Here is a 24,212-nt window from a genome sequence, read left to right on the forward strand (position 1 = left end):
TTACCAAATAAGCACCATGGGACTAGAGAAATACATATTTCAGAAGCAAAGAAAACTAATACAAATAGCCAGAAAGCGGGAACAAAACAACAAACTGTTTTTAGTTTTTATGGAAAGTGACAAATGCAAAAAAGAGGTCATAGTACCTAATAACTATGAAGAAAATGAATAAACAACAGAAGATGTAAGACAACTGAAATCCAAACTAAAATTGGAACAGCAACGGATCTTGATAAAACGAGGGCAAGAAAAGCGCTTCATGGCAAATAATGGATTAAACTGAAAGGAAAAGAAATAGACAAAGCAAAACCCCAACAATGACTGAGAATCTCAGGATCCAAGCAGAGACTGAAGTATTTTTAATTGCAGCCCAAGACCAAAACCTCCCCATTAGAATGTACCAAAAGCATGTAGTGAAAAGAAATGCAAATAACTGCAGAATATGTCGAAATTGATAAGAAACAATAACTCATATTGTCACTGGCTGCCCATTACTGGCTAAGAAGGAATACATTCACAGACACGACTGATTTGGGAACTATGTACACTGGAAGCCATTTCAACATTCTGGAATAAGAACATTAAAAAGATGGTACAAGCACACACCAGAAATGCTCTCAGAAAATGAGAAAGCAACAATACTATGGAATATGCCTATAGACACAGATAGGGAATTTAAGGCCAAACTGCCGAATATAGCTGTCAGAGATAATCAGGAAATATACTTTCTAATCGATGTATCAACACCAACAGATGATAATGTTTTTCTCTAAAAGAAACGGAGAAACTTTCAAAATACAAAGACCTGGAAACAGAGGCAACTCGAATGTTGAGTCTATGACCAGAAACAATTCCTATCATAGTAAGCGCATTAGGTATGATAAAAGAAAATATTCAGACAGATACATAACGAAAACAGCAGGACTATTACATCCTACGCAAGACATTTTAAATACAATAAAAATATGAGCATCACAGCAAACCACATTACATATCAAAGGCACACAGAGCTGCGCTTGGGTAGTGCACTGAAAGCATGTGATAAAAGTGAGACTACTGAATAAAGATGATGATGAGGATGATGATGGTGATGATGATGATGATGATGATGATGATGATGATGATGATGATGATGATGATGATGATTTTTCCAGTATCAGCACCTGACTGGTAGTTTTAGAGTTAAGATTAGCCGATATCGTCGACCCAAGTACTTGTCTGGTACTATAACTTATTGACCCTGGAGAGACGAAAGGTAAACCTGAACCCCAGAGTAATGAGTCAATTTTGCCTACAGGGTTGATAAATTCAAGTACTAATTAAGTATTGGGGTCGATGGTATCAACTAATCCCTTCTCCCTAAAATTTACAGGGCTTGTACCAAAACATGAAACAACAACTGTAATAATATTTCTTGCTGTATTAGATAGAAAGAGTTCAAACCGATACAATATAATTCAAATAATGTTTAATATAAAGCTAACATAGACAAGTGAAGTAGGCTGGATGTCTAATATAAAGGTGACGGGAATTATGTAAAATGTTATACAAAATACAGTTTGACGAATTAAAATTTGATTTCTCATTATTTCGTATTTCTGACTATAAACGCTGTTGTCATCATCTGAAAATAATGGATTGGTCAACTGAAAGAATGCAAGGACGAACAACGCGAATATTAAATGACTTTCGAAGAATTTGAATAGGGCTGCAGCTTCGGCGGTTACAGGATGAAATCTATTTAAGGTCGTTTGTAATGTTTCATATAAAATAAAATTCGTAATGGCTAAAATGTTGTCACTTACCTTACAAGCAGCTGATATTTTAAAGGCATATGGGTGCATCCCAACAAGAAAGATCAAATTAGTGATAGCCAAAGAAACGCACAAGTTTACTAAAATCTTGGAAGCCATTAATTTCCTTAGATTTCTGAAATAATAGGGAAATGAATATTAATATATCATTTTATGAAGTATAGCTAAAAATAACCTCAGTACAACAACTGTGTGTATGATGATTATTTGAATACAAACGATATGTTAAATCGATATACATATATATTTAGTGCGTGGATGTTGTATAAAATATGTGTATAATGACCTGTATGAGATATGAACCACAATTTTCTTTTACTCTTTTACTTGTTGCAGTCATTTGACTGTGGCGATGCTGAAACACCTCCTTTAGTGCAGCAAACTGACCCCAGGACTTATTCTTTGTAAGCCTAGTTCTTATTCTATCGGAATCTTTTGCCGAACCACTAAGTTACAGGGACGTTAACACACCAGCATCGGTTGTCAAGCAATGTTGGGGGGGGGGGACAAACACAGAGACACAAACATATACACGCACACATACATACACATATATATATATATATACGACGGGCTTCTTTCAGTTTCCGTCTACCAAATCCACCCATAAGGCTTTGGTCAGCCCGAGGCTATAGTAGAAGACACATGCCCAAGGTGCCACGCAGTAAGACTGAACCCGGAGCCATGTGGTTGGTAAGCAAGGTACTTACCACACAGCCACTCCTGCCTATGTGTATTGTTTCTTGCATTCATACAATAAGTTTCGTTGGTTATGATAGAAATTCCTTGTGAAGGAACATGTTCAGATTCGTCAACCATAGAATGGAATGCTACTCACAGACTCATATATGTGATATATTTTCTTGGTGCATTAACACAAACGCTATGTACAATATCTGTTTTCAGTCAACATTATTCAAATGACAATTGTAAATATCTAGTCGGTCTGTACAATATATTCTTTGACAAAAAAGAAAAGACCAGCTTGATTAATTACAATATATATATTGTATATATTTATGTGCGCGTTTGAACGTCTCACGAGAACAACTATTAACATGGAAAACAGTACAACCTGTTGCATAGTCGGGTTACTAAAACGGCACCCCCAAGGCTTGCTGTTGAGGAGGGTTGCTAGAATCCCAGCATGACTAAAACTAGACCTGTCAAAATGAGGGATGAATCTAATGCAGGTTCAATGATTATATAGCACGGGCTCCCTGAAACTCAAGGCTGGTGTCAGACGTGCTGGAAGACCACTGGAGATGAGGCATTCCTTAGTTTTTGTTAAAACTTGTCCCTAAAAGAAAGGCCCTTCTGATATAAAAGCAGTTATATGAAGAATGACATTGAACAATTTGGGCATGCTTTGCTTACACTCGAGATCATGGTCATCCTTATTCACAAGTGGACAACCATCATATATACGTGTATGCTTGTGTGTGTGTGCGTGTGTGTGTGTGTGTGTGTCTGTGTGTATGCGCCTGTCTGTGTGCGGGCGTGTGAGTGTGCATATGTGTGAGTGAGAACGAGAGATTACGTATGTTTATATTCTGGTTGTATGCAATGAAATTTGCTTCCCAACCCATGGTTCTGAGTTCAGTCTCACTGTATGCCACCATGGGGAGATGCTTTCCATTGCATCCTCTGGCCGATTAAAGACTTATATATATATATATATATATATATAGATATATATACATACATATATACATATATATATACATATATATATATATATATACGTATATATATATATATATATATATATATATATATATATATATATATATATATATATATATATATATATATATATATATATATACGTATATATATATATATATATATATATATATATATATATATATATATATATATATATATATATATATATATACATACATATATACATATATATATACATACATATATATACATACTTATATATATATATATATATATATATATATATATATACGTATATATATATATATATATATATATATATATATATATATATGTATGAAAGAAGGTTTGAAAATGCACTTATTTTTAAAAAAATATTTATTTACTTAACCGGTTTCACTTTTTTAGAAAAAGATTATCAAAAGTCTTTGAGAATAATAAAAAATGTTAAAAAACAGTCTGAGTATTAAAATGCATATATACATTCTTTGATGATAAAATATATTTAAAGTATAAAGCTTTGTATGAACTTTGTAGTGTTACATACTGATTGTCACACATTCTCTGATATTAAGGTGAAATTGTTAAAAACAGTGTTAAAAACAGCGTATGAAAATACACATATGGAAAAATACATATACATATACATATTCTTATACTTATTATTTGACAATCGAATAAAATTGAGAAGGAACTGACCTGGCCTTTTTCTCTTGTGTATATTGAAGGAATGTTTTACTGTCTTAAGAGACAGTATGACTGGCTAGCTGGGGTGGGAGGGAAGAAGAGTTAAAGAAGATTTTTTTTTATTTTTGGTTGGTCTGTGACAGTCTGTCATGGTTCACTGGTTTTTGGGACTGGTTTTGTGCACATCTCTATGTGTGTGTATATATGTGTGTTTGTGTCCGTGTGTGTGGGTGTGGGTGTGTGTGTGTGTGTGTGTGTGTGCCGTTTTTATTGGTCCCAGAGTTTATTGTGGAATGTGTATATGAGTGTGTGTTTGAGTGTTTTTTTGTGTCGGTGGGGATGTTAGGTGTGTGTACGTGAGACTGTGCGTATATCTCTTTGTCTGAGTGTGTATGTGTTGTTTTGATCGTCTTTGTGGTGTGTGTGTGTGTGGGAGCAACCGTATGTATGTGTGAGGGTGTGTACGTATGTGTGCGTATGTGTGTGCATGTATGTGTGCATCTGTGTGTGTGCGTGGGAGTGTTTTGTGTGAGTGTGTGTGTGTCTCTCTGTCTGAGTGGGTGTGTTGTTTTAAATACCTTGTGGTGTGTGTGTGTGTGTGTAAGCAAACGTATGTGTGTGATGGTTCATATGTATGTGTATGTCTATGTCTGTATGTGTGCGTGTGTGGCATGTGTATATGAGTATGTGTGTGTTTTTTTTATCTATGGTAGGATGGTGTGTGTATGTGTGCACGTTTGTGTGAGTGTGTATGTGTGTGATTAATATTTGTTAGGGTGTTGTGTGTGCGCATGTGTGTGTATGTGTATATGTGTTTGTTCGTGTGTGTGCGTGAGTGCGTTTGTGAGTGCGTGTGTATGTGTGTTTGTGTGATTTTTGTGTCGGTGGGGATGTTAGGTGTGTGTACGTGAGACTGTGCGTATATCTATTTTTCTGAGTATGTATGTGTTGTTTTAATCGTCCTTGTGATGTGTGTGTGTGAGAGAGAGCGCAACCGTATGTATGTGTGAGGGTGTGTACATATGTGTGCGTCTGTGTGTGTATGTATGTGTGCATCTGTGTGCATCTGTGTGTGTGCGTGGGAGTGTTTTGTGTGAATGTGGGAGTGTATGTATACGTGAGTGTGTGTGTGTCTCTCTCTGTGTCTGAGTGAGTGTGTTGTTTTAAATACCCATTATGGTGTGTGTGTGTGTGTGTAAGCAACCGTATGTGTGTGTGATGGTTCATATGTATGTGTACGTATGTTTATTTGTGTTGTGTGTTGGTGGGGGTGTTATATGTGTGTACGTGAGTTTGTGTGTGTCTCTAAGTATGTTTGTGTTTGAGTTGTCATTGTGGTGCGTGTGTGTGTGAGGGAGCAACTGTATGTGTGTGCATGAGGGTGTATGTGTGTGTGAGCATGTATGTGTGTGTTGTATTTATTAGGTGTCCTTGTACGTTGGGTTTATCCAGGTGAGGTGTATGTGTGTGCATGTGTGTTCCGTGTATTTTGGTACTGGGTATGCGTGTGTATGTGTGTGTACGTGGGTATGGTTTGTGTAGTTTCCTGGTGTATATGTGTACATGTGTGTGTGCGCTGTAATTGTGAGTGATTAGTTTTGTTTGTATTGTTAGTACAGTATATGTGTGTATACGTGTGCGTGTGTTTGTGTGAGTGCGTCTATGTGGCTTGTATTTGTCGGGGAGGTGTGTCATTGTGTGTGCATGCTTCTGGGCATGTGTGCTTGTGGGTGTTTGTTGTGATTGTTGGGATTGTATTGTGTGTGTTTTTCTTTTGAGTGTGTGTGTGACATTTTTACTGGGGAACAGGCGTATGGTGTTTGTATGTGTGTGTACATATGTATGCAAATATGCGTGTGTGAATATGATTTGTGGTTGCCGGAGTGGTGTGTAGGTGTGTGCATGTACCTGTTTACATATGTGTGTATGGGTGTTGGTTGTGGTTGCTACAATTGTATTGTAAGTATATATATGCGCATGTGTTTTTTCTTGAAATGTATGTGGGTTTGTGCTCTGGTGTGGAGATACTGTGATTGTGTGTGTGTGTATATATGTGCGTAAGTGTGTTCGTGTCGGAGGTTTGCATTGTATTGATGTGTGTGATTTTGAGTATCTGTGTGTCTTTGTTTTGGGCGTGCACCTGGGGAGGGGGCTTATGTTAGAGTATGTTGAGCTGTGGTCTGTATTTTTGAATAAGATTATTTTCCTTATTTATTCGTGTTTGGTCAGTGGTGTTGTCTGAGCATTGGTATAATGGGAAAACTAGGTATTTGGGGGACTTGTTTTTTGCACACAGATCTAAGTGCCCACTGAGTGGTATCTGTCTTGTGGTGGGATCCCTCAATTGTTGGCGGTGGACTGTCATCCTTTCTCTGAGAGTAAGGCTCGTTTGCCCTATGTATTCTTTGTGGCACCCTTCACACCTTATGGCATAAAGTAATTTTTTTGTTGCGCAGGTGAAGTTATTTTTTATGACAAAAGTGTGTCCCGACTGGAATCTGTATGTTGTTCCTTCCATGAGGTGGATGCAAGTCCTGCAGTTGGAACGACCACATTTTTTGACGGTAGGTGGTGGGCTTGTGTTGGGCAATTTTGCATTCGTGAGTAGGTTTTTTAGGGATTTGGGTTGTCTTTTGCTTTTTATTATTTTATGGGTTGCGAGTACTCTTTTTAGACGTGGGTCTTGATTCAGTAGTGGGATGTTTTTGTATATTATTGTGTAAGCTTCTGCATTTCTAGGATTGTGTGTTGAGAGATATGGGAGACTATTTAACGTGCCGTGTATGTGTTTCGGTTTTCGCAGGTCATGGGTAGCAATTGCCTTGGCCCGTTCTATTCCATTGTCAACTAATGATGCTGGGTAATGTCTTTCGAGGAGAATTTCCTTTAGTTCTTCGAGTCTTTTATTTCGAGTTCTATAATTAGAGACAATTGTGCAAATTCTTCTCGCAAGGTTGAAGGGAATGTTTGTCTTTGTATGTTTTGGGTGATTGGAGGTGAACAGAAGGTATTGCTTGGAATCAGTCGGTTTGTAATGAATATCAGTCTCAATGCTGGTACCCATTTTTATAATGAGAATGTCAAGAAAAGGAAGTTGGTCTTGACTGTATTCCATTGTAAATTGGATATGGTTGTTGACACTGTTAATTAGAGTTTTGAAGTCAAAGAGTTGGTCGAGTGTGTGGGACCATAGGATGAGGCAATCATCCAAGTAACGTTTCCAATTCTTCAACAGGTATTGGTGGAAAGACAGGCCGTGTCTAGTTTTGGATTTGTCGTAGATCTGCAATTCTAAGTAGGCCATCACCAGGTTTGCATATGTAGGGTCAACTGTAGTCCCCATTGCAGTCCCTGATACCTGTCTGTAGGTGTTATCATTAAAATTCAAAAAAATGTTTTGTCACAGACCAACCAAAAATAAAAAAATCTTCTTTAACTCTTCTTCCCTCCCACCCCAGCTAGCCAGTCATACTGTCTCTTAAGACAGTAAAACATTCCTTCAATATACACAAGAGAAAAAGGCCAGGTCAGTTCCTTCTCAATTTTATTCGATTGTCAAAGAATATGTATAAGAATATGTATATGTATATGTATTTTTCCATATGTGTATTTTCATACACTGTTTTTAACACTGTTTTTAACAATTTCACCTTAATATCAGAGAATGTGTGACAATCAGTATGTAACACTACAAAGTTCATACAAAGCTTTATACTTAAAATATATTTTATCATCAAAGAATGTATATATGCATTTTAATACTCAGACTGTTTTTTAACATTTTTTATTATTCTCAAAGACTTTTGATAACCTTTTTCTAAAAAAGTGAAACCGGTTAAGTAAATAAATATTTTTAAAAAATAAGTGCATTTTCAAACCTTCTTTCATATATATTTCCACTCGTACGGTATTCCACAACTTTACCTTATTATATATATATGTATATATTGTTTGTGTATGTGTGGGTGTGTGTGTCATAAGAGGTTGAGCTCTATTTCATCTTTTATTTTGGGGGTGCCAAAGTTCGATTTCTAATAAAGATTCTTCATATTAAATTGGTAGCTTACTATTGTATCTATTTTTCGAATATGAAATTGTTACAAATATAAGGTGTGTTATGAGCATTTATAGGACACGGATCCTATATACATTCAGCAAAGAATTAAAGATGGAGAAGAGAAGGTGTTAAATGTTTCATGAAATTTTAATCCATGCATACGTTCGTTTCGAACGGTAATATTAACATGGAAAAGCCATGGAAAAAATTAAATATTAATTTAATTAAAATTATAATTAAATTAATTACATATTACCGTATTATTCAGGGCAAATCAACAATGCAAAGAGAATACATCAGAAGAATATTATATTGTTACTGAAGACTAGATGGTGGGAGTGTCACATAACATTTTCGGATATTCATAATATGATAATGAAAGATGAAAGATAAAATCATGCTTAGGTAGTGTTGAGTCTAGTTGTGTATGAACTCATGGACTAGACTCAATATATATGACATCTTTCAATCTACTCGTAAGCGTTTTAATCCCATCAATGAAATACGTTTTCGGTTTCGAAGAGAAGAACTCTGCAAGGTCAGTTTCGACATCCTCAGTTGTTTGGTGAGTTTCTCCATCCAAATGATTCTGTAAACTATGGAACCCATGGAAATCGGAAGGAGCAAGGTTTGAGGAATAAGGCGGATGAGCAATTTTCTCCGAGACAAGATCCTCCAATTTCTGTGAGGGGGTCGGGTGTTCGTGTATTGTTTATGTCAGCAAAATAAGTGAATTTTTCTAATACGTTGGCAGAAGTACGCATGAAGTAAGCCATAAATTCACTCAGAGAGTCTGGCAAACAAGCAAGCAAACACCTAGACACACCCAGACGCAAATGCACACACACTAACACAGTGCGGGCTCTTGCATTGTCTTCATGAAACACTACTCCTTTTCGATTCAATAAAGCAGGCGTTTTCTTCCAAGCAGCGTTCAAACGCCCTAATTGCATACATTAGATCGTGTGTTGCATCCCACCAAACAAAGAGAAGAAACTTCGTAGCATGGAGTTCTATTCTCGGTTGTGGTTGAACCATTTCCCCTTCACCAAGCCAATGCCTTCGACGCTCATCGTTTTGATAAAGGAGCGATTTTTCATCACCGGTCACCAGTCAATCCCAGAATGGAAAGATGAGTTCACGAGAATGATGAGAAGAGCTGATGTCCACTCGGGATCAGCAGTTGGCTTCAGACAAATCATAAAGCAGCTTACGCGGCTGAGTTGATGTGCTGATTCCGGCAGTATTTCAACCATTCCATTATTCTGTTCGTTTCTGATGAATGTCCCCGCTCTCTCTCTATTATTGTGCGTTGGGCTGTTATGCGGTTAGCTCGGACGTGAGTGATTGCATCTTGAGCTGTCAAGTTACTTTTATTCTGGAGCGATCTTTGTGAAGGCCCACTGAACAAATGACAGGGGTAATTGCACTCTAGTTACTTTATCGGGGTCTATGTTGTCAAATGGGTGCACTAAGATGAATGATTGATTTAATGTTAGAGGATTAGGTTACAAAGTACCCTGTCAGGGTCTGACAGGAGGGTCTTTCCGAGTCGTTTAATATGAATAGGGATTGCGTGATAGCTCAACACTAGACAAAAGACGCCTTTCTAAATCTTCTTCGTCTTTGTATTTATGATTGTGTGTATATATTATTGCAATCGTGATGAGATCGAATGTATGCATGTACGTACGTATGTATGTACATTGTACATATATATGTATGGATGATTGTATATATGATGTGTGTATGCATGATTTCGCATATATATATATATATATATATATATATATATATATATATATATATACATACACATATGTGTTTGTACGTATGTATGTATGTGTGTGTATGTATGTGTGTATGTATGTATGTTTGTACGTATGTATGTATGTGTGTGCATGTATGTATGTATGTATGTATCTATGTATGTATCCGTAGACCATTTCAAATACTGTCAGAAAGGCTCAGATTTTGTTTAAGATCTCCAAATCTCAAAGTAGGTATCACAGTGAAGCACTGTTCATATCCATGGGTGGGTGTTGCTGCTAAACAAAGAACCCCTCAAACTCATATACACACTACTCGCAAATATATTCTCAATCACACCGAAAACAAATTCATTTGGCTGAATGGTAAATGTTAACTGACCAACACACTACCACAACTTTCTCATTAACAAACAGTATAAGAAGGACATAGACTTGTATTGTAATAATAGGAAACATAGATTCACTATTCTAACTACTATTTTGGTCAATTCTTTTCTGATTTCTCAACTATAACCTAACTTAAACACGTGATATCGCTCCCTATCTAATCTCTCTTTCTTTTTCATCATCCTTACTGTGGGACACAAATTTGCCCTAAAATATTTCTTCAATCAGTCACTCATAAGTATGGCCATATTCTGGAATTCTCTCCTCAACCGTGGCGTTTCCCCCCGACATCAACCTCTTCCAACTTACCAATCTTTAAGAATTCAACAAAATGATGGATGTTGCCTGTCTGTACTTAAACAGTTTATGGAAGAAAATAGAAACTGAAATTCTTACTTGGAACAAACATGGATTATTACTGTAAGAATGAGACAGACTAATGATATTCCGCAGCCAATGTAAGATGTTATATATAGGAGGTGACTAGTTTCCTGGTAGACATCCTGCAACAGAAACAAATAACAACGTATTAACTCCTTTTTCCATTCCTTCCTATGTCGGTCAATAATTACATAAGTTATAAGTATATGAAATGTTGATGTAAACAGTGAGGTATACGAAAGCTGCATTAATGGCAATATTATTAATGGGCCGTCTTACATTACATGTTGGATGAGAGAACCGAATTCATTATGTATATATATGAGCTGTATAAGTATAAGTATGAGATGTGCCGCCAGCTCATAGACCGATGTAATTTCTTTCTCATTCCCTTAACACAAGGCTAATTAAGATAATTCTTCCACTAACAGACATTGATGTTGTATGATCATTTTCTTTTACACTGAACAGCAGCATTCTTTAACAAGTAATTGGACGTATCTACTTCAGATATTCTTTGACTATGGATACTAGAGGTTTTGAATCATGCTGAAAGCTTGTTCGTCTCATTTTGGTTCAATATATGACATGAAATATGTGATGAATAAATATTTAGATACAGAAAGAAACGTGAAATTGAAATTATTTTCGTAACAAAAAATTTACAGAAATGAACATAATAATAAAGGCAAGCAAATTGATTCAGTGATTTTTCTGCTAAAGCTGACAATGATAGAAGCAACATCAGTGACTTGACAATTTAATCTCAGGTGTTAGTAGATTAAATCTACAAGAAGCAGAAGCATTTCATAACTGAGAAGTAGTGGATACGTGTTCATTATTGATACAAAAATATCAACTGAAGAAATCCTATAAATGAGAAGAGATTTCATTTAACAGGATCATGAAAAGACCAAGAGTTTAACATCTAACAGCCAACATGTTTATTGTGCTACGCAGGTCCATTATATCTTAAACATGTCTTTATCACCTAGACTACCATTCAGATAGTTTCAACACAATAGAGTTTAAAACCAGGACACATGACTGTCTCTCTCAATCCCTTTCGCATCAATGCTGAAGGAATTCTCATGTATTTTGTTGAGGATGATAGCTTGGAAAATTTAAAGGACACAATCCCAGGTTGAAACTAATACACAACAGCAATCATAACAAGAACAACTGTGGCATTTTACAATATTTCAACCTCGCATATTTACTATTAACCTAACATATTTACCAAAATATCCACCTATAGAAAGTCTAGTGGGTGTTGAAATTATTAATGCATGGACATAACTATCCCAATTACAGGTAATTAAAAAGTTGTCATAATTTTACCAACCATTAATATGGCAAAACTTGTCAGATGGTTACAGGAACAAAACATTTTCTCTCCAGGTACATACATGGATGTATTACAGCCTTTTGTTGACCAATGAGGATCCTGTCCAGGAGATTCATCCCAATAAACACACTGTGGGTTGAAGAGATTCTGAAAAAAATAACATTTTGGTAATTTATACAAATTACTTTGTAATTAAAATACAAGTAGTGAATCTTTGATAGTTTCATTAACAAAATATCAAAACAGGTGATGCCCAACACTGTTTGTCTGCTATCGGCATTTTGAATCCAACATTACTGGTTGTGGCATACTTTAATTGAACATTTTGTCTCGTTTATAGATCTATGTATATTCTCATAATTTACAACCATCGACATAAAAGTGGAAGAAGACATTGGATTGTGTAGATCTAGAAATATTTAATGGTATGTAAGTTGAAACGTTATTTATGTCTGGGATGTATTTCATCATAGATTTATTGGGTCAGGGAGGACATGAAAATGAAAAACAACAACGTTCAGGATATGAAACCTGAAAGCAAATTCGCATTTAAAATACAGACGCAATCTCTGAAGTCAATATAGATTTATAATAAAACATTATGTTGGTGATCGGAAAATACAACACACACAACTTGAAGCTTATCTTGGGATTAAGAAAGAATACCTTCATCGTCAGAAGACGTCTACATTATAAATATACAGGTTATAACTCTCAGCATAATAACAACTACTACACCAGCACCAACAATAACTACTACTACTACTACTACTACTACTACTACTACTACTACTACTACTGCTGTTGCTGCTGCTGCTGCCGCCGCTGCTGGAGCTACCGCTACAGCTTTTTCCGCTCTTACTAATACCATGTTTCTTTCGGGAGGAATGAGATATGGCTTTGAAATGCAATCTTAAAAGCAAGAAGAGATTTAATAAACACATAGCAATTACCTGTTCGATTAAATTGAACGATATGTTAACTGGATCGACGAGGTTGGTTATTTTAATGTTAGGAATAGTTGCGGCAATGATATTACTGTTGATTTTGGTATTGGATTTTTGTATTGTCTGAAAATAGAATGCATTAAATAAAGTAATTTCTTTAATCGAAGTATTTAATACACGATAGTATCAAAAAGTTCCGGGTCTAGTTCTGTAGTGCACCAAAAAGATGGCAGCTCACGGTTGCGTGCGCAGTGAGAGAAACTAGTGACCTTCCTGAGGAGGTGTTTTTGTGATTACGTATATTCTGTACTTTGCGAATTTGCCATGGACAGAAACAAAGTGCCAACTAGATATTTTGCGATTTATGTTACAGAGACATTGAGCATCATTTGGCAAGTTTATGGGGGCGAGGCAACGGGTCATATGCAATGTTTCGAGTGTCACAAGCGCCTCAAAAGCAGAACTTCCCTGTAAGACGACGAGCGATCTGAAAGACCTTACACGAGCGTCATCCCCTGGAAATGTGACAAACTGACCGTCAATCGAAAGTTCTATTTCAACGTTTTGAAATGTTTGGAAGAGGACATTCAATGAAAGCGACATTCTCTGGACCATGAAGGATGGGATTCCTTACGATGACAATGCGCCCTTTCACCGAGCTTTCCACACTACTGAGCTCCTTGCTAAAATCAACATAGCATCCCTTCTACACTTGCCATAGTCGCTAGATTTAGCACCTGCGACCTACCACCTATTCCTCAAGATAAAAATGCAGCTGAAAAGTTGCCGTTTTAATACCGCTGTCAGGATCCAGGGAGAATCGCAGAAGGTCCTCAACACGTGTATGGAAATCTTCCTTAAGCGGCAGGAACGTTAGAACCTTTTTGTTTCTGCACAAGGTGTCTACTTCGAAGGATTTGATGTTAAAACCTGTGTAAATACGTAATCTTTTTTTCATTGAACATACCTAGTCCCAAAACCTTTTAATACCACTTCGTACATGGAACGTTAGTATTGTTGTATTTAGACATCATTACTTTACTCAGTAAAACAACTTAAGACATTATATATTACAATATATTACAAGAGTTCCCACTTAAGTGTTGTGCTTGATCTAAGGAATCAATAACTTGTTTTACATTGAAGCTGTATATCGCTCGGCAAATAACGTGTTTTCGTACTGCATAGCACATTGTGAAACTGATTTTTACCACAGCCTTTTGTTAGCAAAAGAAGTGTCATAAGAATTTAGTTGTTGAAACGGTTCAAGAGCCCAATTATGAGTATCCAACCAGCTAAGTCATATGTTAATAATTCGCTTAAAATTTTGTAAGCAGATCAGTCAAAGATTACGAGATCTCTTTTGAAATTAAAATTATGAATTTTTTTCTGTCATCTACCTTCCATCGATGGAACTTTGTATTATTGTGAGAACCTGTCTCTTTCCTCAAAAGAAAGCTATTCAAATTATATATATATATGTATATATATATATATATATATATATATATATATATATATATATATATATACCCCCAAATCTATCTCTTCTACTCTCTAATTCACAGCAACACCACCAGCGCATCCCTTTCAACCATCTATAAATAGGTTTGGCTGCATTCTAGAATTTGATACTACTAAGCACCTTTCCGACCCATCTCTCCCTTTATCTCCGTCCTTGGTTTATCACTCATACCTCCACCACCTATATACTACATACACGCATTCCTTCCTACTCACTAGACCATTTAACCTCATCTCCCCCCATCCCGCTTTCTCTCTATACGCTCAACCCCTCTATCCTATAAAATCAACTGACCATTAAAATATACCGCTACCATCCTTCACCTCTCTCTCTCCTCCATCCCCTTTCACATTCTGTCTTCATGACTTGACCTAATTACCGCTCATCCTTCACTTGACTTGGCCATTCTTCAAGTAAACAAGCTAAAATCCATCGCAGTATGGCATATATTCACCTCTGCTATCTATGTTATATCGGCCTTTGTTCCAACATCGATTTCCGGATTATCCCCATAAGGATTACTCTACACGGATTTCTACACGGATATTTATTACTGGAATGAAACTACACTTTAAGTACTGTTCTCTCTTTTTTCAGCGCATCACACTCTTTACCACTTCATACTAAAAATATTCGCCTATGGATATAATAATAGATTACTTTATTTTTTCTGTCTCCGATGAAGGGAAGTACTGGATCTTCCCAGAAACAGCTGTAAGACTCTATCCATAAAATACTTCTCCAACCATACCATTGCTCTCTTTATCTTTTTAATTTTTAATTTATTTGCATATACACACGCTAATATACGACGTATAATCCCCAATCCTGTTCATACAACGACTGGGGCAAACTAGTCGGTATACAGCACTTACTCGGTATTACCTGTATCCTTTTGGGTTTGGTTAAATCCAATACCCTCCTCAACGTTATATATGTATGTATATATATATATATATATTGCCTGCTGTCTGTTCCCTATGCATTCTCAAGCGGCTCAACCAAGTCAAATCGAATTTTACAACGTAATAGTACCTGTCCCCGAGAGTATCACCATGTAATTTTCTTTTCATTTACATTAAAACGATATAATATTGGCAAAGCTTCAGTATTACAAGTCAAAAGTGAAAGAATGAGATTTATCTTTTAATGTGATATAATATTGTTTCATTTTCATTCTTTCTCTTTTCATTCTAATGTGATAAACAAAGATCATCTTATTTGTAGTATATTTGAAATAAATGAATTGTCTATATCCTAATGTTAACAGCATTACACATCGGCAGCTTCGCGTCTTACACGGCCACGACAGCGGAACGGTCTGTCACTGTATGTGTGTTGACTGACATCACGAACGGCTGGAGGTGAAACTCTTGAGATAAACAACGTGGTCGCATGTCCAAGGTTTATAGAAATACACATTTGCAGTTTCACCACCAGTTAATATCAATGGCAGCAATTGCAAGGTATTTACCATTATATATTTATCCTTAAATTAACATTTTATACATGTGCTTAATATATATATATATATATATATATATATATATATATATTAATGTAGCATTTACCGTTAAATTAGCAGTTCCTACATGAGCTCTTATTTTGTTAATTTGCTTCTATTTGATTAATTTATACTGCATGTTAAAATTTTAAAAAAATAAATAAAAGATACAATTCCTTACAAAAATGGAGATTAATGTAGAATTTTCTCTATATCCATAATTTTTTGCTTACAATATTGAAAAGGATATGCTACCAAAGAAAAGACGTACTCTCTTCAGAAACAGGTACAAAGCAACGAGGTTTGTAGACACCGAAGTTGAGAGTCTTAGGACAGAAGCGTGGTGAGTCAGTCTCAGAATTAGCAATCGCATGCTGCACAACGTCAAATGGAGTCTCATTACGAGAGGGTGCTGAGACTTTCCCAAGATGAGCAAATGCATACTACATCACTTCAGATGAAGTGTCAAGAGAGACATGGAGTGAGACATTTCCAACAGCAGCAAACGCATTCGGCAGCACTTCAATTCAAGTTTCAAAGCAGAAGCGATAGGAACCTTTGCCAAGATCAGCAAACACATGCTGCGACACGTCAAATGGAGTTGCAGGAGAGATGAGACATTCCCAAGATCAGTAAAAGCACACTGCAGCTTGTCAAAAGGATTTTTAATACAGACGGGAGATGAGACACTCCCAAGATTAGCAAACACATACTACAGCACGTAATGCTGGATCATTAAAACAACATTTTAATGATTGGACAGGAGTCCAATAGAACAGCTCTCGGAAACAGACTACGTACGAATTCAGTCTTCAAAACTCCTAGAGCTGCTTTCAGATATGATCCATCCTATTCTTATAAAAATGATAAATTTGTGCACATTTATATGTTAAACTCAAATTTTTGTTTCTTGAAATTAATTTCCAGATGAAAATAATCGCATCTGCTGTTCAGTCGTTAAGGTAAGATGGCACTACCAGCTCCTCCTCAAAATCTTATGGAATTTTCTGAACAATATCAGGCAATACATCTCTGCATTTCTAATGATATCGCTTGGTGCATGTAAGGAGATAGTTGAACATGGATTTACGCCGACCTCAAAGTTCAAGAGCAAGTCTATCACCTCATTGGTTCCCTGTTCCCCACAAATCAACAACCACAGTTCCTCTAAATATATTTCATGAGTGATGTAGGACAACAAATGCGAAAAACGTGTCAAATCTTCAGAAGCTGGGTCGTATTAGATGCAGCTCCAAGCCCAGGAAAACACAGTATATCCATTGACAGCTTTTCGGTGCGTTAAAAAATGACATACCCCACCTCCAATTTTCCATGACAGGTCTGGAGCTGGAATAATCCAAACGAACGTATGACATGTCATTTAGTCGAATTAGACAATCAGTTACTCCACAAATGATTTGTCTTCAACGCAGCACTTTCCCGTATCACCTATTTCACCATGACCGTGATATATATATACAAACTATGCCACTTTAATCCCGAGCAACTCCGAGTATCTCTGCAACACATATGTATATATGTGTGTGTGTGTGACTGTGCGTGGGTGTTTATGCATGAATGTACATATGTATATTTATATATACATGTATATACATGTGTGTGTGATTGTGCGTGTATATATATATATCCAATCCCTGTACATCGGACAAACGGGGCGGCGCCTGGCCGACCGATTCGCGGAACACCTCCGAGATATCAACGTCGGCAATGACACCCCGGTGTCACGCCACTTCCGTTCTGCCGGCCACTCCTTGCGGCAACACCTGTCGGTGTTTGGATTGTCCATGCACAGGGGCCATCCGGACTCCCGTTTGCGCCGTGAACAGGGGTTAATCTTCTATCTTCGCTCCTTTGCGCCACATGGGCTCAACTCCCCTCCACTCTTCATCTAATCCCCTCCTCCTGTCTCTCTCCCCCACCCTCCCTCCTACCACCCATCTCTCCCCTCCCCCACCTCCTGCTCCGACTCCTACTTCTTTGTACCTCTCTTCATACTTCTCTCCACTCCCACTTCTCTTCACCCCTACTCTTTCTCTCCTCTCTCTTACTCTCTCTCACTCTCTCTCACTCTCTTCTCTCGTACTCCCCCCTCCCCCCTCTCCCGTACTCCCCCCTCTCTCACTCTTACTCTCTACACTCTTACTCTCCTACTCTCTACACTCTTACTCTCTTACTCTCTCACCCTTACTCTCTCACCCTTACTCTCTCACTCTCTTCCCCTCTCTCTCACTCTCTTTCTCTTCCTTTCTTCTTCCCCCCCATACCCCTCTTCCCTCTCTCTCACTCTCTTTCTCTTCCTCTCTTTCTCTTCCTCTCTTTCTCCCCCATACCCACCTTCCCCTCTTTCTCCCCCCATACCCACCTTCCCCCTCTCTCAATCCCCCTTCCCTCTCTTATACCCACCCTCTCTCCTCTCTTCCTCTCCCCTCCCATACCCATCTTCCCCCTCTCTTACATCCACCTTCCCCTTCTCCCTCCTCGTCAACACCCCCTCATAAGCTCATCCCACCACACCCCAACTCACTCCTACTCTACCTTCCCACTCCACCCCATCCAATTCCTTACACCCACCACCCACCCCTACCCACATACCCCACCCTACCCACATACCCCTACCTCTACCCACACTCCACCCATGTCTTCCCCACCTCCCAACACCCTCACATCACACCACACCAATACCCTTGCATCACACCACGCACACCACACCAATACCCTCGCATCACACCACGCACACACTACAACTGACCAACTACTTTCTTCCTTTCTCCCTTCCCCCATTTTCACACTACATACGTCAAGATCACCAGCAGTCTACCTCCCACACACAGCCCCTCGTTCCCGATCACCGTTTGTTATCTCCCCCTTTCTTAGCTCTCCTGAAATAAGAATTTCTAACTTCCGGTCAGTCATTGTTATGATCGGCCATTATTATGATTGACCGTTGTCTGAACACTATTCAATTTTTTTTCTCCGTGTTTTTCTCCTTGTCTCCGTATTCTTTCTGTTGAAGAGCGTAGCTCGAAACGTCAAAGACTTTCCGTATTCCCGAGCGTCATACTAATATATACTTTTGTTATTTACACCACCTGTCCTCGTCTGTTGTTATTTTTTGTATATTCTCCCACATATAATACACGCTCACGTGGTCGCACCAGCTAATCCTGTCTCCTCTCATCACACACTACCAACTTTTGGATTCTACCTTCTTTCCTTCTGGATCTGGACTGTTTGATTCTGAACTTTATACCCTCCGGCTGCACCTCTCCTACCCACGGATTTACACTGGACCCATCTTCTGATTGGAAATCGCTTCAATATACCACGACGTCTAAAAAACTTTTGAACTTTTCCACTTTTGTAAACCTCCTTTATCATCCTTTTTTACCTTACTTTCCTTCACCTACCGTCTCTTCGTACTCTGGATGTTCCTAATCTGTCTTCTCTAATCTGCACCTATTACTTTGTATTCTTCTCCCTCCCTTTCTTTTCTCCTCTCCCTGTCACCCCATTTCTCCCTATTGTCCCATCTTCCTTTTTGCTTTGTTTTTTTCTCCCATCTCGCATATATTTTCTTCTCACAACCCCTTTTTCGTTTTTTCTCCTCATGCCTTTATTTTTTTTCCCCCACACCTGTTAAAAAAGTTTTTTTTCCAGTTTTTTTCCCCCCCTTTTTTTCTTTTTTTCCTTTTTTCCACGTCCAATTTTCTCATCACGCGTGTTTTTTTTCCACCACACCTTTTGTAATTCTCCTTCCCACGTCTAATTTTCTTTTCTCTCTCGTTCCATCATGCCTGACTACAAATCTTTCCAACTCACTCTCCACAACCGCCTAAAACTATACCTCCGCACACTTCCCTCTCTATACTTTCAACCTACTATACGACTCTCCTTACTCATATTCAAGAAGACTCGTTTCTCTAGTCATATTACGTTTCTCAGTCGCTGCTTACATCACCGCCTCATCCCTAAGGGTTTCCGCCTCCATTTCCACCCCACTCTCCACTCCTCTACCACCATTCTACCCATACTCCGCACCACATCCTACCGCCTTATGCGGGCCACCATTCGCTCCAATCTCTCTAAAATCCACACTATCGACCGCCTTCTTCCTCCAGCCTTTTCCATATTTTTCTCCTCTCTGTCACCCTCCCATGCTCACAATACATTGCGCTTTATCATTCAACTTAATCATCTCTTTCATGCATTTCTTACCGACACTAAGCTCCGCAAACTTCACTCACTCCTCCATTCCTCTACACCCGATGCCACTACCCCAACCCCTCCACCACCCTTCTACCTCCCTGATGTGCATTCCCCACCCACACCCAACCACCCTGCCTCTCCCACACACACTCCACCCCCTCCCTCCCAGCCCTCCACCATCCCGACCGCCCCTCCTAACCCTACTTCATCCCCTCCTACTTCTATTCCACCCACCCCTTCTCCACTTCAGCCTGTCGTTACCATTCCCCCAGATCTTCCTCTCTCTGAGGCGGAGCGCTCCGTCCTCAATAGGGGTCTGCGCTTCATCCCACTCACTCCATCCTGCAAGGAATTTCAAACCCGTGCTGATGTCCACAGCTTTGTGCGCCGCGTTAGGTTGGGTGCGCTTTTCCATAACACACCACCCGCACCCAACGAGGACTGCTTCACTGACCTGGGCCGACGACCATCCCAGTGGACGCCTGCTCCTGGCCAGTTCCAGGCAGTTGATCTTTTCGCGGGCGCCTGCCAACGCGCTGTGGGCCGGTTTAACTTTTCCAGGCGTCCATCTCGACTCAACATCTCCCCAGCCGAACTCTCGGCCCTTCGATCCCTCCGACGCCGCACGGACATCATCATAAAACCGGCTGATAAGGGTGGAGCCGTGGTAGTATGGCGCGCGGACCTCTACGAGGCCGAAGCTCTCCGTCAACTTCGAGATACCTCATTCTACCGCCCTCTGCCCTCCGACCCCACGCCCAGCTACCAACAGACTGTGTCCTCCACTATCCATGACCTCATCCTCTCCTCCCATCTCCCCGCCACCGCCTCCAACCTTATTGTTCGCACCCCACGCACCCCCACCATTTACTTCCTCCCCAAGATCCATAAACCGAACAACCCTGGCCGCCCCATCGTCTCCGCCTGCAACTGCCCCACCGAGCTTATCTCAAAATACCTAGACCGGGTCCTCGCCCCCCTAGTGGCTTCTCTCCCTTCCCACATTCATGACACTAACCACGCGCTTCGTCTATTCAACTCTTTCTCTTTCCCTCCCGGCCCTTCTAAGCTTCTCTTCACTCTAGACATCCAGAGCCTCTATACAGTGATCCCCCACGACGAGGGGCTGTGTGCCCTGAAGTTTTTTCTAGACCAACGCCCCAACCCACAACCCGACACCTCCACACTCATTCGTCTGGCCGAACTTGTCCTATCTCTCAACTGCTTCTCGTTCGCGGGAGATATCTACCAGCAGGTCTCGGGAGTGGCCATGGGGACGAGAATGGCCCCAACTACGCGAACCTCTTCGTTGGTTATGTTGAGGCCCAAATATTCTCCAGTTTCACTGGTCCCACTCCCGAACTATACGGTCGGTATATCGACGACTGTATCGGTGCCACCTCTCTCTCCCGCGAACATCTTGACTCGTTCCTCTCTTTCGTTCAATCTTTCCATCCTGCCCTCCACTTCTCCTGTACTGTCTCTGACACCTCTGTCCCCTTTCTCGACATTTCGGTCAGCATCCTCCACTCCGCCCTTAGCACCTCCATCCACTACAAACACACAGACTCACACTCCTATCTCAACTTCTCCTCCTCCCACCCTAGACACACAAAACTTTCCATCCCCTATTCCCAATTCCTCCGTCTACGCAGACTTTGTAGCGACAGCCATGACTTTGAGACTCAGTCTCAACTCATGGCTCACCACTTTAGCCTGCGTGGATATCCACCCACCACCATCCACACCGCCCTTGCCAGAGCACGTTCTGTGGACCGTGCATCTGCTCTCTCCCCCCGAACCCGCCCTGCCGTTTCCCGCCTCCCTTTTCCCCTCACCTACCATCCCACCACCCTACCCCTCCAACGCTCCATTCTCCGAGCTTTTCGGCGCCTCCAGTCCGACCCCTCCACCTCCCACATCTTCCCTAATCGACCCCTCCCCTCCTTCAAACGAGCCCACAACCTACGGGACCTCTTGGTCCACAGCTTCTTCCCCAACCCAACCTCCCAACCTGGCTCTTTCCCCTGCTCCCGTCCACGCTGCCGCACTTGCCCTTACCTCTCCAACACCACCCTCCTCACCAGCACCCATCACCGACCCTATCGCATCACCGACTCCTTCACCTGCACGTCTACCAACATCATATATTGCCTCTCCTGCTCTCTCTGCCAATCCCTGTACATTGGACAAACGGGGCGGCGCCTGGCCGACCGATTCGCGGAACACCTCCGAGATATCAACGTCGGCAATGACACCCCGGTGTCACGCCACTTCCGTTCTGCCGGCCACTCCTTGCGGCAACACCTGTCGGTGTTTGGATTGTCCATGCACAGGGGCCATCCGGACTCCCGTTTGCGCCGTGAACAGGGGTTAATCTTCTATCTTCGCTCCTTTGCGCCACATGGGCTCAACTCCCCTCCACTCTTCATCTAATCCCCTCCTCCTGTCTCTCTCCCCCACCCTCCCTCCTACCACCCATCTCTCCCCTCCCCCACCTCCTGCTCCGACTCCTACTTCTTTGTACCTCTCTTCATACTTCTCTCCACTCCCACTTCTCTTCACCCCTACTCTTTCTCTCCTCTCTCTTACTCTCTCTCACTCTCTCTCACTCTCTTCTCTCGTACTCCCCCCTCCCCCCTCTCCCGTACTCCCCCCTCTCTCACTCTTACTCTCTACACTCTTACTCTCCTACTCTCTACACTCTTACTCTCTTACTCTCTCACCCTTACTCTCTCACCCTTACTCTCTCACTCTCTTCCCCTCTCTCTCACTCTCTTTCTCTTCCTTTCTTCTTCCCCCCCATACCCCTCTTCCCTCTCTCTCACTCTCTTTCTCTTCCTCTCTTTCTCTTCCTCTCTTTCTCCCCCATACCCACCTTCCCCTCTTTCTCCCCCCATACCCACCTTCCCCATCTCTCAATCCCCCTTCCCTCTCTTATACCCACCCTCTCTCCTCTCTTCCTCTCCCCTCCCATACCCATCTTCCCCCTCTCTTACATCCACCTTCCCCTTCTCCCTCCTCGTCAACACCCCCTCATAAGCTCATCCCACCACACCCCAACTCACTCCTACTCTACCTTCCCACTCCACCCCATCCAATTCCTTACACCCACCACCCACCCCTACCCACATACCCCACCCTACCCACATACCCCTACCTCTACCCACACTCCACCCATGTCTTCCCCACCTCCCAACACCCTCACATCACACCACACCAATACCCTTGCATCACACCACGCACACCACACCAATACCCTCGCATCACACCACGCACACACTACAACTGACCAACTACTTTCTTCCTTTCTCCCTTCCCCCATTTTCACACTACATACGTCAAGATCACCAGCAGTCTACCTCCCACACACAGCCCCTCGTTCCCGATCACCGTTTGTTATCTCCCCCTTTCTTAGCTCTCCTGAAATAAGAATTTCTAACTTCCGGTCAGTCATTGTTATGATCGGCCATTATTATGATTGACCGTTGTCTGAACACTATTCAATTTTTTTTCTCCGTGTTTTTCTCCTTGTCTCCGAATTCTTTCTGTTGAAGAGCGTAGCTCGAAACGTCAAAGACTTTCCGTATTCCCGAGCGTCATACTAATATATACTTTTGTTATTTACACCACCTGTCCTCGTCTGTTGTTATTTTTTGTATATTCTCCCATATATATATATATATATATATATATATATATATATATATATATATATATATATATATACACATACATACAAAATATACACGTACATATGTGTGCGTATGTGTCCTCTGTCCGTGTGTTTGTGCGCGTGTGTTCTGCATTCATCACAAATGTTATATTTGCTGTTTGCATATTAGAACAATGATTCTGTTTTATCATAACAGAG

General features: G+C 40.4%; 2 protein-coding genes across 2 annotated transcripts in view; both read right to left on the bottom strand.

Moving 5' to 3' along the window:
• The window catches only part of LOC149130311 (adhesion G protein-coupled receptor G6-like), a 564,593-nt gene that overhangs the window by 133,303 nt on the left and 407,078 nt on the right, over window positions 1–24,212 (bottom strand). The gene's annotated exons all lie outside the window — the stretch shown is intronic.
• The window catches only part of LOC128251259 (adhesion G protein-coupled receptor G6-like), a 68,169-nt gene that overhangs the window by 10,406 nt on the left and 33,551 nt on the right, over window positions 1–24,212 (bottom strand). Inside the window, exons 11-14 of the mRNA XM_089345353.1 lie at window positions 13,089–13,205; window positions 12,133–12,282; window positions 10,803–10,909; window positions 1,806–1,929 (exon numbers count right to left, since the gene is read on the bottom strand). Of these exons, the coding sequence (XP_089201479.1) occupies window positions 1,806–1,929; window positions 10,803–10,909; window positions 12,133–12,282; window positions 13,089–13,205 (498 nt within the window). The remainder of the gene's footprint in view (window positions 1–1,805; window positions 1,930–10,802; window positions 10,910–12,132; window positions 12,283–13,088; window positions 13,206–24,212) is intronic.

The sequence above is a fragment of the Octopus bimaculoides genome, chromosome 29 (assembly GCF_046866305.1).
Source record: "Octopus bimaculoides isolate indiv1 chromosome 29, ASM4686630v1, whole genome shotgun sequence".
NCBI classification, from domain to species: Eukaryota; Metazoa; Mollusca; class Cephalopoda; order Octopoda; family Octopodidae; genus Octopus; species Octopus bimaculoides.